The sequence below is a fragment of the Lissotriton vulgaris genome, chromosome 3_1 (genome assembly GCF_964263255.1).
Source record: "Lissotriton vulgaris chromosome 3_1, aLisVul1.2, whole genome shotgun sequence".
Classification (NCBI taxonomy): Eukaryota; Metazoa; Chordata; class Amphibia; order Caudata; family Salamandridae; genus Lissotriton; species Lissotriton vulgaris.
In genome coordinates, this window is record NC_141689.1 from 1,258,126,890 (window position 1) to 1,258,145,219 (window position 18,330).

Below are 18,330 nucleotides of genomic sequence, written 5' to 3' on the forward strand. Positions count from 1 at the left end.
GACCAAAAGTTCCATGACAGACATGTTGCCCAGCCCAGTGAGCAGAGGTCACATCCACAAACATGCTAGTCTGCACCTGCAGAAGGGTATAGGGATGGGAGTTTAGGGGGTGCAGGACACCCACCTGGGAGGAATTACGTAAAGATCTGAACCCCAGCTAATAATATCCCATGGTGTACTGGAGATACTGGATTCTTAGACGTCACTGAAGGGCTCTAATCCGCAATGTGACATGCAGCAATAACAAGATCAACATTAAATCCAGCAAGGGTAAGGTGAGCAGAAATGGAGCCAGAAACATGGGAATAACATTCTGGCTAGGCGCAATCCACTGAGGAGAAAGTAAAGCAGTCATTCTGGTAGTGTCTCTGTGTAGGGTTGCAAGGAGTTTTCAGGCAACCTGGTAAAACCAAGGAGAAGGGTCATAAGAGTTGAATTTGTTCCTGGCCGAGATGGAGGCCCTGTCTTCACTGGCCAGTTGGTCAAGTGCGGAAATATATGAAGTCCCGACTGCTGAATTGAAACTGCCACAACTGCCCTACTGTCGTGAAAACATGTTGCAATAAGGTGCTGTAAAATGCACTATTTGATCCAATTTTTCAAAAATGTTGTGGGTCCATAGGAAGATCCCAGAGACCCATCTTGAGGAAGGCATACTAGCTTGCTGCACTTCAGGTCAACCAATACACCTGGCTTCGGCGTAGGTAAATGTGACTTTCCCCTGACAGTAAATCATAACACAAATATGATGTACTTGTTTTATTTTGTCTGCTTCCATATGTGCACTAGTGAAATTAAGATGTCAGAACCATCCATGCAGCAAATATTACCTGTCTTAGTTCATACCAAGGGTGATTTACATTTGGCTGGGTCTAAAAATGATGGACTGGGATGCAGCCCCGAGTGATCACCAATGGCTAAGATTAATTCAAGCACCCCAGCCATCACTTTTTTTTTACTCCCTTTATGTGGCGGGTATGCACAGGCGTGAGTCTCATGCTCACTATACCATTGTAATCAAGCTATGCCTGGCTGATGAGCCCATAATAAGGGCGAAAACAGTCCTGGATTGCTTGTGTTCCAGTTCAGGGAGGACCTTGCATGGCAGTGAGGCTGGACTGCTCCCATTGGAGCATGATCAAGACTGATTTGCATATGGCTGGGTCTAAATTGAGGTAGCATGGTGGGTGAAAAATTATGGATTGGGATGCAGCCCTGAGAGATCACCAGTTGCTGAGATTAATTCAAGCATCCCAGCCATCACTTGATGCCCTGGATGCACAGTAATGGCATTTTCTGGTGTTGCGAAGAGATCTACCTTTGGCTTCCCCCACTGCTGGAAAAGTGTGTCTACTACAGATTGCTTTACTTCCCTGTTGTGTGTGTAACTTGTATGTCTGCTTAGTTCGCTGGTTTGTAGGTTTTCCACTCCTGGGACACGATTTCCTATTAGTAAAATTTCCTTAAAAATATCCCATTTCCAAATGTTTTGAGTGAATTGATACTGCCCACGGGATACTGAAAACAAGGGCCATTGGTTACCTTGAGGACCTGGCTGTCCCATGCTGTGCCTCGGTCTTAGCCAGTAAGCTATGCATCCAACAGCTTCAAGTACCCACCACATGTGCTCTGCTATATTACATTCCGTCTTTTCTGAAACAAATAATATGGAGGAGCCATGCTGCTGCATCATTCAAAAATGTATATCACAGAATAACCAGTAGTTTTGCTGTATTTCAACAGAGGGATCAGTGCTCATACTGCTCTGCAGCTACCGCGTTTGGTCCTCCTATTTATTGAGTGACTATGCCAGAGTTCCCCTCATACCTCATGCAATACTCATAGGTGCCTTTGAGGACCTCAACATAGATTCTTGTCCTGCTCTAGTCAATTGGGCATGATGCTGCCCCCCTTGTTTGTTAAAGGGAAGCACTGCTGTTATGGGGTCCATTAGAATTTGCACAGTGTTCCCCTGTACCTGGCTCTGGAAGGCCCTTAGTGCTAGAAAGATTTTCTTAAACTCTAGGAAGTTGATGAGTCAGCTCGTGTCTTGTGCTGACCACAATCCCCTTATCCTGAGTGTCTCCATGTGCACCCACCACACTCCACAAGTAAGGTGTCTATGGTGATTCTGGCTTGTGGTAGGCTTGTCCTCAAGTATCTCCCTTTCAGAATATTCACCATTTTCCACCACCTCAGTTCCCTACTGACCGTATCTTTTGCAACGACTAGATCCTCAAAAGTTACAGTTGCATTAATCCATTGATTATTGCATTAGTCTCATGTGTACTAGTGTTTGGAATGGGGTGGATGCATCCCTAAGAGTTTCAATACTGTCCTTACAGCCAGAGATTGTGGCGTCTGGCAGAGGTGAACCTGGGATAGCATGGCTTAGACCCTCCATGTAGTCGGGTATGCCATTTCTAACTGTGCATCAAGTTTCTCCCCTGGAAAAGCTTTCTTTGTTTCTGTGATGAGAGGATTTCCCACAGTTTACTGTGAACTCTAGTGTGTTTGTTGTCATGTTCTCTTAACACTGTTGGAATGTGTTTGCTTTCATGAGCCAGTTATCCAGGTATGAGTAAACATGTATGAGCTGTCTTCTGAGGTGTGCTGCTCCCACTGCCAGCAACTTGGAAAAGACACTTTGGCAAGGACTTTGGTCGGAACCGTAGAACTATGTATTGAGGCTCATTCTCAGCGACTTCCTGACCCGCATACCGACAGTGCTGAACTCTGATTACTGACTGGGGTGGGACTCCGTCCAAGAGTCTTCCCAGCAGTGAGGCGGGGCCAGTGATGGGAACTGCGCTCTCAAGCGCATTCAGAATCCTGCAGTGCGGGCTCATTGTCAGTGGTTTATCGCCCCATACAAGCAACACTTAACTTTGTTTACTGACAGTGGTGAGTGTAAATCCCCAAGTCTTCCCAGAGGCAAGGTGGGGTCAGTCAGGGGAACATCGCGCTCTTACGCGTGTTCAGGATCCTGCAGCGTAGGCGTTTTCTCAGCAGTTTCCCAGTCAGCATACAGCAACACTGAACTTTGTTTACTGACTTGGGTGAGACTAGGCTCACCAGTCTTCCACACGGCGAGGAGGGCCAGTGAAGGGAACAGTGCGCTACTAAGGGCATTCAGGATCCTGCAGTGTGGGCTTATTCTCAGCGGTTTCCCGCCCAGGAACTTTGCAATAGTCATATTAAAGCCGTGGTGAGCAAATTGGAACCTATATAGAATCGCCTGGTGCCCACTGATGCTGAGCTATGCAAGATCAACACTCCTGCCTCTAAGCAGTATTCAAAGATGCCAACCTCGGTTCCTGGGCCAACATCCCCTTTCAAAAAAACTTCCGCCACCGCCATTAAGGTAAGAGCTGGAGCCAGCCCTCGATTCCTCGCTGCTAATATGTGCCTGGCTAGCACAGTTGATAGAAGGGGGTATGTTGACTTCCCACATTCTAATTTTTGCTGCCACCCCGGATGAAAGATTTTTTACACAGGTGCCGACCGTAGCATTTTACATCTCCCCCATGACTGTACACCATATGTCATCATCCTGGAGAGTGACTCCCCAAATGGATGAAGGCGCCTCAGGAGATTAGGATAGCTTAAGGTTCAAGGCATCCCATGGGTGTAAGAAGAACTCAAATTGGTCTACAGACCTAGTGGATGACTTCATAATGGCCCTTAGGGTGTACTGGTTAGGACCTTTCCCTAAAACCACACAAGGAGTCTGCATTGCTATTAACTTTAATGTCCCAGTCCTGCTGTTCCTAAAGCGGATTAACTTTGTACCTCGTACGAACAGCAGAATCCATGTTCTCCCACTAGGGTTTTTCTACCGTCCATACCTTCCCTTGGCAGCAAGTTCATCTAGTTCTGGAGATGGCCTCCCTGTCTCACTGCCCCTTCTGAGCCCTCTGCCTGTCTTAGTCATTTTGCTCCACTTTCAGGCTTGTTAGATAATGACTGATTGTTCTCTAACAGTATTATTGAGACTGGAAATCAGGAGGCACAAATGAAAATGGTGGCTCCTAATTCCATTTGCATTACTACGACATCTAATGAGCTACTGGTTGAAAATTATGAATTCCAACTGACACTTGATCAACAGGATGACTTCTAAATGTTTTTTCGGAATTAGCTGGGATTTTTCCCAAACGTATTGATTCTGAATGGTTCCCTTACATAGGGAAGCATAATGTCAGTTTTTTCCAACGGCGGCTGGTGGTTTTGGTAAGGCATAGTGTTGCATGTTCACATAAAATACAAGAAATAGATCCTGCTGATCTAATGTGGCTTAAATTTCCCTCTGGATTGACTACGGAAATATTTAATGCTTATGCTAGATCAATAACTGTTTGTAATAAATCACCTGTCCTGACCATTCTAGATAAATATACTGATAGTTCTATCTTATGAGCTCTCCCCATCTATCAGTGTGTTAACTGAGCAAGAAGATGAGCAATGGGATATACCTTATCAATCTGGTAAACCCCAACACTTCTTTCCCAATGCAGCCCTTCAACTTGCATCCATAGTGGTTGGCCGAGGCTCGAAGCTTGCAAAGTGACACATATAAATCTGAACCACAGATATGGGCTAGCTATGTTAATCTCTTATCAAATGAAATAGCTGCTGTGGGAGAAATCACAGACACTTGGAGAGGGAAAAGAAAGAATTCCAGGTTTTAAGAAGGGCGACGCCTGCAGTTCATCCAATTACAGGCCCATAAGCCTAATAGAAAACCTCCAGAATTTTTTTTCAAGACAGATTGTGGATAAACAGCAAAACTGGATATATAATGAACACATTCTGTCGCCACTCCAAGCGGATTAAACCCAGATCAGTTGACTGGGGGTGAGTGTTTGTATTGTCAATGCTCCGTCCATCATCCCCTTTGGTTTTTCTTCGCCACTCCAAGCGGGCTTTTGAACTCAAATAAGTACCTCTGATTAAGTCCTTAGGTTTGCACTCATATATTGGAAATAAGCATAGTTTAGCAACCAAAGATTATATGAAGCCTTCATAGGCTTGCGGGCCACATATGATCTGGTACCCTGTGCGAATCTCCAGAGAGTGCTTGTAGAAATGGGGGTCCCCAGTAGCCTGATCAGTCTCATTTCCAGATTACATGAAAAAAACTATGCTCAAGTCCACTGGGGTAACGGAGGGGAACTAACTACCCGTATTCCAATTCTTTGTGGGGTTTGTCAGGGGTGAACCCTCGCCCCTACCCATTCTACCCTCTATATAAATGATGTGGTGAAGGAACCAACAGCATGCAAGAATTATTGTTGTGTTTTAAATGGGAAAATATCTGTATACTCCTTTTTGCAGATGATTCGCTTCTCATCTCGAAAACCCCTATGGGTCTCCAAAACCTGATTAATGGGTTTCTGGAATTCTGCATGGTAAGTGGTCTAGGAGTAAATGTGACAAAAACAATATATATGGCCTTTGGTAAAGGCACAGCTAGAAGTAGCAATGTAAAGGTTGCCAGCAAACCCCTTGAAAGGGTTTTCTGTTTTGATTATTTGAGAGTCAAAATGTCTGACAAGTTTAAATGTGAATCTCAAATTAACAAAAGTTCTCTTATGACAGTCCATAGAGCTAATTCCATACTCCGACTGCATTAAGAGGACCTATTCCTGTTCCATCTCACCAGCCCTTAAAGCATATTGCGCTAAAGCCCAAAGTGCAGCACTTTTTGGAACCAAAGTTTGGTGTTATACTGACACCAGAAGCTGGCTGTAGCTGAGAATAGTTTTAAAGATCACTTATCTCGGTCCCAACCAGCACCTCTCTTATCCCACTTTGCCTTGATTTAGGTTTAAAACGTATTTTGTATGTGGTTCAACTGAAACCATTAACATACTGGATTCGTATTTGGTCAACCCCCAAGCTACTAGAGTATAGGGACTCCCTAGGGGTTCTGATGAAAATGGGTGGTGCAATGAAGGTTTCTTGGCTATGGTTTCTTTTTAGCTGGTTTAAGAGACTAGGCTTACTTAAATGATGGGAGGATCCTGAAAACATTTGCAAGGCAGATTGCTCTTTTGAAATCAACATACTGGGTCTACGTGCATGGCCACCAAGCTACAAGAGGTATCTATGGCTAGTTGATACAACAGGTTCTCGTGTTCAAACCAAGCACACATTTGAGATAGAAGCTTCTATGTGAGGTTCCGTCTAGTCAGCCTGCCCATGAAAGCATTTAGCAGTAAGTGGGAAAAAGACCAGGCCTCCGACATGTATCCAGCCTACAATTCGGCCGCTGACACAGAGGAACCCATTTTGTTATTCTTTTCTGGTATATGCCTCACGCCTAAAGTGGATATACCCAGTGCTCTTGAACCTGGGGGTCGTCTGCTATTCAGTTGCCCAGCGAATCTTAAAAACTGCTACTTCTGGCCCAATTGTATTCTCAGTTAGTCATTTCCCTATTAAGCTTTTGGTTTAAACGAGCGAAGTTCTTGACCTAACCACATTGTCAATTAGAGGTTAATTAAAGATCAAACCATCCTATTTAATCTTAAATCTTTTAGCCATATTTGTTGATAGCAGCTTGTCCTTGTCCCAAAAACATGTAGTGGTGCTAAACTTTCTTTTTCCGACCCAGCTGGCTCACTTGAACAGTTACTTTGCACTGGTTATAAAGATCCTTTTGAATGTATAAATCTTGGTTTTTATAAACTCAGTAGATATTCGCACTTTATCAATTTTTGCACTGTGCGTGTCATATACTCCACTTTGTTTGAATCCTCTGTGACCTTCTGATCCATCTCCTATTTTCTCATTTTATGTTTTTTTTTTAATTTCAATAAGTTTTTTATTGTTTTACATACACATAAACGTACACATAGAACATAAAACATACACTTCTCATGGAAAACTCGTTACAGGGTTTCACCCAAGACACGCCGATTTGTATGGCGCAACTTTACAGATTTTTCCGTGCAAGGTTGACCCCCTTATCCAACTGTCCCCTTATTAGGTAGGGGGTGTGAAGGAGGAAAGAGGGAGAAAGTAGAACGTTTGAAGCAAAGATACAAGAAGTTTGCTATTCCTGCCATCGTCTCAGCTCCCTAAAATTGAGGTATGCTGTACTAGGCTGGTGGCTATATGTTGGTATTGTTTATGGCGGGTCATAAGTGTCCAGGTATTTGGCATCCCACATGTTCCTGTGCTGTTGGTTTTGTCATGACACACTTTTAACCAGCTGTTTAATCAGATTTTACATTTTCTGAGGATTATTCTTTATATATGCACCGTTCTGTGCTATTTTGTGACTATTTTCTGCAAATCCGTATGTGATGAAAAGTGAAATGAGAATCAACATTTTTAGACTGTCTGCTTTATAATTATACTAACTGATTCTTAATTTGCTAATATTTATGTTTTATTGTACACTTTGATGGTTATGGCAACAGAATAAAGTATTTTGATTATGAATTGGTAATGCTCCCCTTTTATATCTTAAAGATACCACTTATGTGTGATGTGTATGGTAATGTGGAAGTAAACGTCGTTGAAAATCAACTGCTGCTAAATAGTCCCCTTGTCTAGAAAAGTAATAACATCTTGCAAGTCTGTCATTTGAACCTTTTGTTTCTTTATGAATCTGTTAAGAATATGTTGCATACTTGGGTCTTACTTTGGTACAAGCAAGTAAACAGAGTACACACCTGTGTTTTATTCCTCTTGTAGCATCTTCTCTATTTCATTCCTTAACAACTGTTCCTGCAGCTCTTTTTGTAAAACTTGCAACTGGTACTTTTTGTAATGGTGATGCTTTGGTGGAGTAAACTTGACAAATAATATTTACAACCCACTTGCCCGAGTAAAGGGCTTCCCATTTTCCTAGGAATTTCGATATTCTCCCCCCTGATGTGTTGTGTGTGAAAGGGAGATATGTTTGAGTTACTTGGAGGAGCTAGAGCCAGAACCCCTACCGTTTGTTGCCTCTCTACTACCTAGGCCTCGAAAAAAGGGTTTGGTATGCTGTTTTCATTGAGCAGAATCTGCGAACTGAGTGGACTCATGTCTTTGTCCCTGTGAACCAAAACTATGCCTCCCCTGACCTCTCCTCCCTCGGATGGGGTGATGGGATGTCCTCTGTTAAATGTGGGCCTGTAAACTTGGATGGGCTCCCATTGATGTTACTGTTTCCTTAGCCTTTGTTATTTCTTCTAGAGTTAGGTCCACTTTTAGTCCAAAGAGGTTATTCATAGTCAGGGGCATGTCAATATTATTGAATTGTACCTAGGGTTTTAAACTTGAGATGTGCAACCATGTATGCCTTCTCAAGATCGTACATGTTGCCACCTGTCTGCTTACAGCAGACTTGATGCAGGAGTTGGCAATGTTTTTATATTCCTTCAATTACACTTTTTGCCTTTTGGTGGTATTCCTGTAGAAGATACACCATAAGATCCTCCACGTCCTCCTAAAACTGATGGGCATGTCTGTTTAATAGGGCATTGCATGGCTTCTGCTCTCTCCATTTCCCTCCCAACAGCTTTCAACCTTTTGCTTTCTTTGTCAGGCGGAGGCTCCATTGCTGCCAGGGACATGCAGTCAGCTTCCTTGCTGCTGTACACATGAGAGCTGAGATTGAATTGGCCCTGATGTATTCTGGATCCTTATTGGAAGCTCACGTTTTTCTTCTCAATATGAGGGGTGACTACATTCACCATCACCAGCTTCTAAAATACTGCCTTACTACGCTCAACAATGTTGGGAAGCAATGGGAGGACCTTGTTTATTTCATAAACTAAACTGTGGTTCCAAGAGAAAATCATTCCCTTTCTCTATCACTGTCTCTACCCTGAAGGCCTCTTATGCCTTTTTCATGACTGCGTGGTAAGTCGAGATATCAACGGGAGAGGATAGCTTCAAGGGATATGCCTCAATTTCCTCTTGAGATGAGTCTACCTGCAGGTCTTCCAACATTTCCACCTGTTGGTTGTCAAACCCAAAGTCTGCAGGGTCTCCTCCTCTTCCCCCATGTTTGCATTTTGACCTACTGCAAGTGATTCTTCCTGTTTTGGCAACAGAAGCTCTTGTGTTGGCTTCATAATCCCAAATGGTCTTGTTTCCTGCAGAGGCTACATGGATTCGTCAAAAGCTTGTTTTCTTCTTATACAGGTACTCAACGTCTGCTTCCAATGCCCTCTTCTTCCACTCAACCTTGATGACGTCAGAAGTTTAAGGCTGCTGATGGACCGTTTTTTCCGGAGAGAGTGCATCTCTCTTTCCCTTTCTGTGAATGATCCTCATAGTAAGCAGAGGCGATGACTTTCAGAATATACTTACCAGTGAGTTTTTCTTTCCGGTAGGATGGAAAGTTTTTTGCGCTCGTTCAAAATGTATGTGTTTTGCCATTGAGGAATTGTCCGTCAGTTGAATTGTGCTTTTGCTTGAAGACCTGTGCTTCAGTGTCTTGGACATATGCTTGGACGTATTTTACTTCAGCACATCCAGTGGCTTTCGGGCATGTGGCATTGTGGGGTAAGTGCCCTAACTACATAATCCTTTTCTGACCTTGCATGTAGGCAAGTTTTGGTGTCCTCCCTGAGCTTCATCTGGCTCTACCGTATTGTCTGAGAAACCCATCTCCCCCACTTTCGTGCTTTTCCATCTCTGATAGGCTTGCTATGTCTACATTCGCCCAAAGAGCCAGAAGGATTTTATTTCTGTGGACCATAGTTTTGAATTAACGTACAAGCATGGGAGGAAGTCCTCAGCCCTATATTCTTGTGGGTGACAAACCATACATATGGGGTGTTCGTCATTCACATCACTGACAATACAAGATTTGAAAAAAATATTGTCTACGGGTCCTCTTTGAAGACAATTTCTATGGACTGGAATCTAGAGAATGCTAAAGTGATTCTGGTATTTTACTGACCTCTGCTGGTTGTTTTCTATCAAGACAGTTAAATGAAGGCAGTTGCCAGAAAAAATAAAAATGAATAAAGTCCCTCTGCAGAAAGCAATTCTGGTATTATACTGAACTCTACTGGTTGTTTTCTATAAAGGCAGTTAAATAGAGGCAGTTGAACAGAAAAAGTGCCTAAGCAGAAGCAGACAAGTGCTAGGGCTGATCTCCAGAGCCCACAAAGTACATACAAGTATATACTAAAGTATATAAGTACATACTAAAGTATATACAAGTGGTCTTGAATGCTCAACCTAAAAAATAGTTTTAGGAAAACAAAGACTTCCAGACCCAAACACTAGATGGCGGAATTCTGTAAGGTATGTGAATCTATAAGCAATTTCATGCTGCAAAATGTTGTTTACAGCCTATACTCAAACATATCTCTGGTATTATACAGTAGACTTTATAGATGGCACCAAAAATGAGAACAAGGAAAATAGGTTACCTTGAGGAGCTAACTGTCCCATGCCATGCCTATGTCTTATCCAATAGGATATGCATTCAGCAGCTTCAAGTAGTAATCACATGCGCTCTGCAACATTACATTGCCCTTTTCTGAATCTAAAACAATTGAGCAGCTGCATATAAATTTAGATTCTGCTGCTGCATCATTCAAATATTAATATCACAGAATAACCAATAGTTCTGTTGTATTTCAAAAGAAGGATCGCTAACCATACTGTTACTCAGCTACCCCATTTGGGCCTCTAAATTTATTGAGTGACTAAGTCAGAGTTCCCCTCATACACCATACAGTATATTTAGGTGCCTTTAGTGTACATGGCTACCACAGATCATTTCAAGTCTTAGAATTCTAGGAAAATCATAGGCAGGAGCACTTCCAGAGGCATCTGCATATCTCTTAGGTCAGGCGAGCCCAGGAAGTGAATTTTACATCCCGAAGAACTGTCTGACAAATCAGTCAGCTTGCCAGTTTGAGGCCTCATTCCCCCAATTGCCTAAAAGTGGTTACCAAGAGAATCCTCTAGATCTCCCCACTGATAACTTGCTTGTTACCCTGAATCAATTTACTGGAGTGAATGAGGGGTGCATCTTCAGGGGCACAGGGCAGTCAAATTCTGTCATGAACCATGTTGTCTGGTCATTTTGGAACTGAAATTATCTTTAACTGTACAGCTATTTGGTGTTGCCATTCACAACCTGTTCCCGCAAAGGGTACTTATCGATAATCAACCCACTAAAACCTGTCAGACGGGTCTTAAGCATATTTGAATATATACATTCTAACCCAGGATCACTGGGGAAGCAGGACTTATAGGGGAGAATGTTTGGTACAAGGTGTTGCTTCATTCATTTATCTTAGGATGACAAGAGGGACAGCGGCAAAGAATTCCAACCAGACGAAGCACTGAGTCAAGTTCCTCCGCTACTCCAATAGGACCTAAGAAGCGACTCACTTCAAGCTTCTCCCAACCCTCACAAATCTTTCTCCATTGAAGATTTTTAATTTTTTTTTAAATATAATTCTCTCCTTCCTACCTTCCTAACTAGTGTTGCATATGAACACTTGTTCTATGAAGGGCAGCCACATGTATACTGCTATTTCTTATAGGAGATGCCACGTGGAGTCTATAACTTTGTGAGCCTAGTTGTAATGCTTGTGAATTATTAAAACGCAATGTGTAAACAGAGACCAAATAGCCTCCACACCCTGTCCTGCTCTTTGTCCGCTACAACTCCCAAGTCAGTCCCAGTAGCTATGGGGAGGCCTCCATCCTTCAGATCCAAGCAAGAGGATGTGGCCCAGAGGACAGCAGGAAACAATGATTCCCCCATCCAGAATCGCAACTAAGGAGCTCAGTCAATTCCAAATTCACAATGCTGAAAGCTGTGGTTTGGAAGAAGCACCCAAGCTAGGCTCACCGTTAATTTACTCTACAGACCTAGATAGCGGCATTTGGTTTGTGGCGTACAAAGAAACTGCCTCATGTCACACCCCCAGAGGAGGCGTAAAACAGGCCCCTGCAGCCTCCATTCAGGGGCACTTGTTAAGTCCAAGGCCTACGAGTATCTCTGAGATATGGGATACTCAAGGGGGGGGCATCCCATTCTGCATGGGTCCCCATCCATTCGTGTTATACCACTGGACCCAGAAGAGGGGGTCTGATTTCAGACCAACTTGCAAAAAGTAATGTTCAATTTCAATGACGCCTATCACATACAAACAGGAATATTTCAGTTTCCATTCTACAATGTTTCGCCGTTGCTAGTTAGCTTATACTAAAACAACACAATCTACAGAGAACCAAAGGTAAATAGACACAAGTCGGATGCTTCAAAGTTTGCTATACATATGCTTACAGAATTGATGTCCAGAAAGGTTTCGTGATCTTCCTTGTTGGGGCGCATGCCATCTATGTCTTCCAAAAACTTCTTATCGGCTTGATAAAAATGCGGAGATGATAAAATAATTGGCGCACCTAGAGTTGAAAAAAAGAAGGAAAATACAAACTTTTAATAAAAAAATATATATATTTCCAGCAACTATTTTGTCTTGCACATTTCATTTTGTCAAGCGTGAAAACGTGTTACGCCTTTACTGTTTTTTTTGGTTTTTTTGCAGGTCTAATTTTGATAACAAATGCCTAAAAAGCCAAAAAAACAAGATAAAGAGTGCAGTTGGGCATCCCTGAAGGGACGAGCAAAGTGTACCACTAAAAAATGAAGAATGTCCGATTGATTGATTGAGTACGGCGCAGTCAGAGTAGGAGTGATGTGACTGCCAGCAGTAGACCTATGTGGGCACGGATTAGTGGTTAGCAGGCAGGGAGGGAGGGGTGTGATCTCCGTCTCAGGGCTCGGTCACTCAGTTTAAAGTAAGAGGCAGCAGGGCAAGCCCAGCAGGGCGAGGCAGTGGCACTGTAACGAGCTGTAAAGGGGGCGAGGACTGATGCCAGGGAAGGCACAGGGATTCAGAGCAGCTCCCATGTCACCAACAGAGTGAGTGAGTGAGTGAGAGAAGCGAATAAGTCATTTATTTGAAGAGAGGAACCACCGTCTGATACTATGTTTGATCAATGCTGTCTAAAAGAGTATTTTGAATATATACAGAGTATGAGCCTATTGGTAAAGGATGGCCACAGAAACGCGGCACCGTATGTCAGTGACGGGCACGCAGAGGAGACCCCAGGGGCAAAAGTTCAGCACTTATCATGGCCTCAAAGAGGGTGTAAATGATGAAGTGACAAGCGAGAAGCGCTGTACTGTGCTGTACCACTTTAAAAACGGCGTTTGATGGACTGCAAGCCACAGAGCAGATACTTTTGGTCTGTGGCACTGGCAGCTGCTAGTCTCTGAAGGGGGTGAGGGCAACACTTGCCCTGCTTTGAGAGAGCACATCAAGTGAGCCCGACTTCCCTGAAACAAACAGAGATGGAGCAACTGTTGTAGATGGAGCAACAGCACAGATTTCACTGGTGATGCAACAACTGAGCACACCAATATTGCCAAATTCAGGACAGACTCCTCTCTAAATGCACACAAGTGAACAGGCCTCGAGTCGGTCAGTCGGCATTGGTGGATATTGCCACAAGTTTCTTTATAGTTGACAAAACCCCAAATCATCCAGCTCTTAAAAACACCAAGCTCTACAGCTCTTGACGATGTTTAAACTCTAGCATTGGCTATATCACTGATGTAATACAGTGCACAGACTCACTCAGCTCTTGAAACTGTCCATATTCACTCTTCTCATGATCATAGTTGGACTTACGGTAAAATTGATCTGACACGAATTCTTCTGCCATTGTTATATGCGGACTGAAACTACTTTCAGATAAAATCCAGACTCCCGTTTGTCCTGACTCACATTGTTCTTGATCGAAAATGCCACCTTATTTCACATGCGTTGATAACGCATGGCGTTACAACCCAGTCGATTACAACAACTGTGTTGTTAGTTTGCATACTGTTACAACGCAAGTCGGAACAACGACTTGCGTTGAAAGGGGCGCTGGATGTTGGACTAGTATAATTTACTATTCCAACTCCAGTCTGTGTGGACAGTAGGGAAGGTTTTGGATTTTAAATCCAACACCTTCTGCCCCTTACAACGGTATGCGAACTAACAACAACGCAGTCCTTGTAACAACCGCGTTGTAATGCCATGCGTTGTTTCGCATGCGTTCTTAACGCTGTTTACCTTCCTCATCAAATCTGGTCTCACCCTACTATTGATGCCCGCTAGACTCCATAGGCTCTTGTTATTATGCACACTGGAACTGCTGTCGGTGATATTCAGGTTCAAACTGATGTTGACACTTGACATTGCCAAGTCCCCTTGTCTTCCTGGACACCTTCCGCACCCACAGGGAACACATCCCCATGAAAACTAAGACAGCCAGGTAACATATCTCTCTACTACAGAAACTGAAGTCATTCCTAACAGATAGCAACTTCAGAACAGGCCTCATACTCTCGCATCTGGATGGTGGCAATGTCCTGCCCCACTACATCCCAGACCCTTAAGGGGATCCTGCATGTAGCAGGAGGACTTAATCAAGGGCCTGAAGTGATATGACCACATTACCCCAACCACTGTCTACAATTCACTCTGCATTTAATACTACTATTGACGTGCTCTCGTATATATAACAAATAGATCAAAAGAGACTAAGCCAAAGAATTACTATTAGTCTTGCTTAGTTTCGCCATTTCTTTGCAAGAGGAAGTTACACCCCTCATTTACAGTGCCACACTAAAAGTGGCAGTAAGACACAGATGCAGTAAGCAACAATAACACAGTCCTAAACATGACAGTGCATTTATTCACATTTATCAGCACTTGGCTGGTAGCAAACATGTATGGCATTTCCAAGATGTGACGATGCCTCTCTGAAAATCAGAGTAAATGTAGTTGTAAGCAAAAAATACTGATCCTGCACACTTACAACATTACCACTCCACTTTAAATGTTGACTGTATACTCTAGGCGTCTTCGCTCTTACACCACTATTACTTGGACCATAAGAGATGTGCATATTTCAGTTAATTAGAGATCTTAAGGCTCAAATTACCATTCTACATGCTAGTAACAGTAGAACCAGTTATTTACCTTTGGTAACAATGTATCTGGTAGAGACATATATTAGTTGTAGATTACTTACCTTAGAATTTCCCTCAGGCTGGAATTTCCCCCAGGCGTCAGTCTGAATCCATAGATTCTTTCTTCAGCAGTCCCCCCTACGCGTGATTAGGTGGCGTTGGCCAGCTCTGCGTCATCGTGGGCGTTGTTATGACGTTGCGGGACCTACATAGATGCCACCCATTCGCACCGACGTTACTTCTTAAAACAACTTTCCATGCCATAAGCGCAGAGCCATGAAAGACACTGACCACTGGTGCGTCAAAACTAGGACCCTATAGGGGACTCCCTATCTCTATAAATCAGTTCGCATAGCCGGGAGGATGTGTGGGGCAGTAAGAAATCAACAAATAATATATGCATCTACTAGATACATTGTGACCGAAGGTAAGTAACTTGTTCATCTGATAGACACTATTAGTTGTAGATTCCTTACCTGAGAATAGATACCCCAGGAATACCATCCCCGGAGGAGGGTCTGCAAACCAAGATCATACCACAAAGTCCTAGAGGACTGAATGGTCAAAGTACTTCTCCCTCCAGGCTTGGCTGTCCAGGCAGTAGTGTCTCGTAAACGTGTGCAAGGAGGCCCACGTTGCTGCCTGACAGGTGTAAAGGACTTGGACTCCACGTGCTAATGCAGTGGTTGCTGCCGTTGCTCTGGCGGAATGAGCACACAATCCCATTGGAGGGTCCTTCTTCGCCAAAGCATAGCATATTGTGATGCAAAGGACAACCCCTCGTGACATGGTCAGTTTTTGAGCAGCCCGACCTTCTTGGTACCCACATAGCTAACGGGAGTTGATCATCCACTGGGAAGTCTGTTGTGCAATCAAGGTAAAAAGACAATGCACGTTTTGAGGCCAGACGGTGGAGTCTCTTATCCTCCATGGAGGGATGCAGGGGTGGGTAAAAGGTGGGAAGATTGATAGATTGCCGGGCATTAAAAGGCATGATGACCTTTGGAAGAAATGAAGGTTTTGTCCGAAGCCCCACTTTATCTGGAAAGACAGATAAACAAGCATTTTTAATGCAATAGGTCTTGCATTACTGGAAGTTTGAGCTATTGGCATTGCAAATAATAATGTTTATTAGATTGTTTTTGTTAACAAATATCCCAGCAGTAGCACAAATAAGGGTGGAGTATCTTAGGTGGTTAATTTAAGTCCCTTTACAACTCAACAGGGACACTTAGTACCAGCCTGTGGTACTGCACCCTTTTCTTGCTTCATTGACTTTATTATATTACTTATGCTTTAGCTTGGATATTTTTAAACAAAGAAAACCCCTAACATTAACATTTGCAGCGTCAATAACTCAACTTTCACTAATGTAAGACCTTTGCATTGCAAATGCTTGTTACACATATTAACACTGTCCGAGCAAAGGTTTTATCTTATTAGTAGCAGTTTAGGACACAAATACAGCAATAAGCAATAGAAAGGTGACCAGGCATCCTTTGCGCAAGGCCTTTCACTGTGCTGCAACATGTGTTGTTGACTTTTCAGTAACTTTTGATCTGTTTGAGGTAAGAACATAATTTTGTTAAAATGCTCAGATTATGAAGCACATGGTGGGGTCATGTGGCAAATTCATAAACATGCAGAAAATTAAGCCGCTGCAACACTCTTATAACTCCAGTGGCCTTGCCTAAAAAAGGCAAAACAGGAAGCAGAGGGGATTAACTCCTGTAAGGAAAGCATGGATTAAAAATAAGGAAGAGGGTAGAATGTAAACCTAGACAGGAAGCAGGCATCATGAACACCCCTAAGACAGGCTGCAGATGGTGTATATGCCAGACAGGAATTATCCAACAGGGGATTTCTCCTTGATAGTATGCAGATGGGATGTAGCCTAAGAGGAAACATATCCAACACAGGATGTAGACTCGACATCTCCAAGGCAGGATCCTGAAGGAACACATAACTTTGGAGAGATTCTTGTGACAAAATAGTTGATTACTGTTCCACACATGCTATACTATTGTGGGTAGGTCAATAAAAATCAAATCAGCAGGTTTGGTGGCAGACTCCAATATTTAGTATCAGATGTTTGCTATTCGATGGTTCTTTAGTGAAAAGTAACACTTCATTTCACTTATAAAAAGTTCTGCCTAATTCTGCAGCCTTCTTAGCAGTAGCAAATGGCTCACCACTGCTGACTTAGCTAATAAGTACATTTCATTCACTTAGCGCCATGATGTTTGCTTAGAGGAACACAATCCACACTGAATGGTAAAATACCAAAACATTGTTTATTTTTTTAAACCAGTTATGATTTAATTGATTTGCATTCAATACACTTTTGATTTGTACCATGCAGATTGCCCAAATGCTAAACTATTATAAAGTTCAAACCAATACTAGAGAGTAGTAAGTGAATGAGAGTGTTCAAGTTGGGATATATAAAAAAGTAATAGGACTTTTCTAGGGAAAGGGAGAGGTGGAGAATAACAACAGTTTTAAATTAATAAACCAGCAATGGACAGTAATTGTACAGTACTAATGTGGCTATATGGGTAATTTTGTTAGATAAGGCCCACCTTCCAGTTCTAATGTTTAGTAAGTGAACGAGGATGTAGAAGTTGTTATTTAAAGGTGAAATAGGACTATGTGGGTAATAGGAAGAGAAAGAGGGTTAAGCCAGTTTAAGCCAGTTTAAAAATAATAATCCTTCAAGGGGCATTAAGATTAATAGCAGTGAGAAGCGTCAATTCAATGATAACTTTGTTAGGTAAGACTCACTTCCTATTTCTGGTTGGAAGCATACTTCATGGCATCTCCCTGCGCTGCTGGATAAGGGTACTAGTAGCGCAAGAGCATTAAAGGGGGAGTGGCAAACAATATCGCACATGTGAGTATTTCTTGTGTGACAATTATTGCTTGATCCATGTCTGTGGTGCAGAAACTATTACCTCTCTGCACTCCTCTCTTCAAGATAATGCCCCACTGTTGCATTTCCTGCACTCCTCCTGTTATTAAAAAAGCTCGTACACAGCACTCTTAAATTGTTCCACAAAGTGCTTCTTGGGCTTAAATATGCAGACACTTTGCCCAGCACCCTGAAACTGCTTAATGACGTGCGTGCTACTCTTGCTGTTATATCTTTGTTGTGTCCTACTCAAACAGCTATTATTCCTGATATCCTAATGTTACCCATCTATATTTAATAAAAACACACATACAGAAAAAAAATTGGATCTCTTTTACCACTGTGACACAAACGGCATGAGGTATGGCCCTGCCCTTCCTGGCAGAAATCTCCGAGCCCACTGCAGGAAAGG

General features: G+C 42.8%; 1 protein-coding gene across 1 annotated transcript in view; it reads right to left on the reverse strand.

The window, feature by feature from the left end:
• SCARB2 (scavenger receptor class B member 2) overlaps nt 1–18,330 on the reverse strand; it is a 567,669-nt gene that overhangs the window by 103,251 nt on the left and 446,088 nt on the right. Inside the window, exon 8 of the mRNA XM_086961781.1 lies at nt 12,266–12,384. Within this exon, the coding sequence (XP_086817907.1) occupies nt 12,266–12,384 (119 nt within the window). The remainder of the gene's footprint in view (nt 1–12,265; nt 12,385–18,330) is intronic.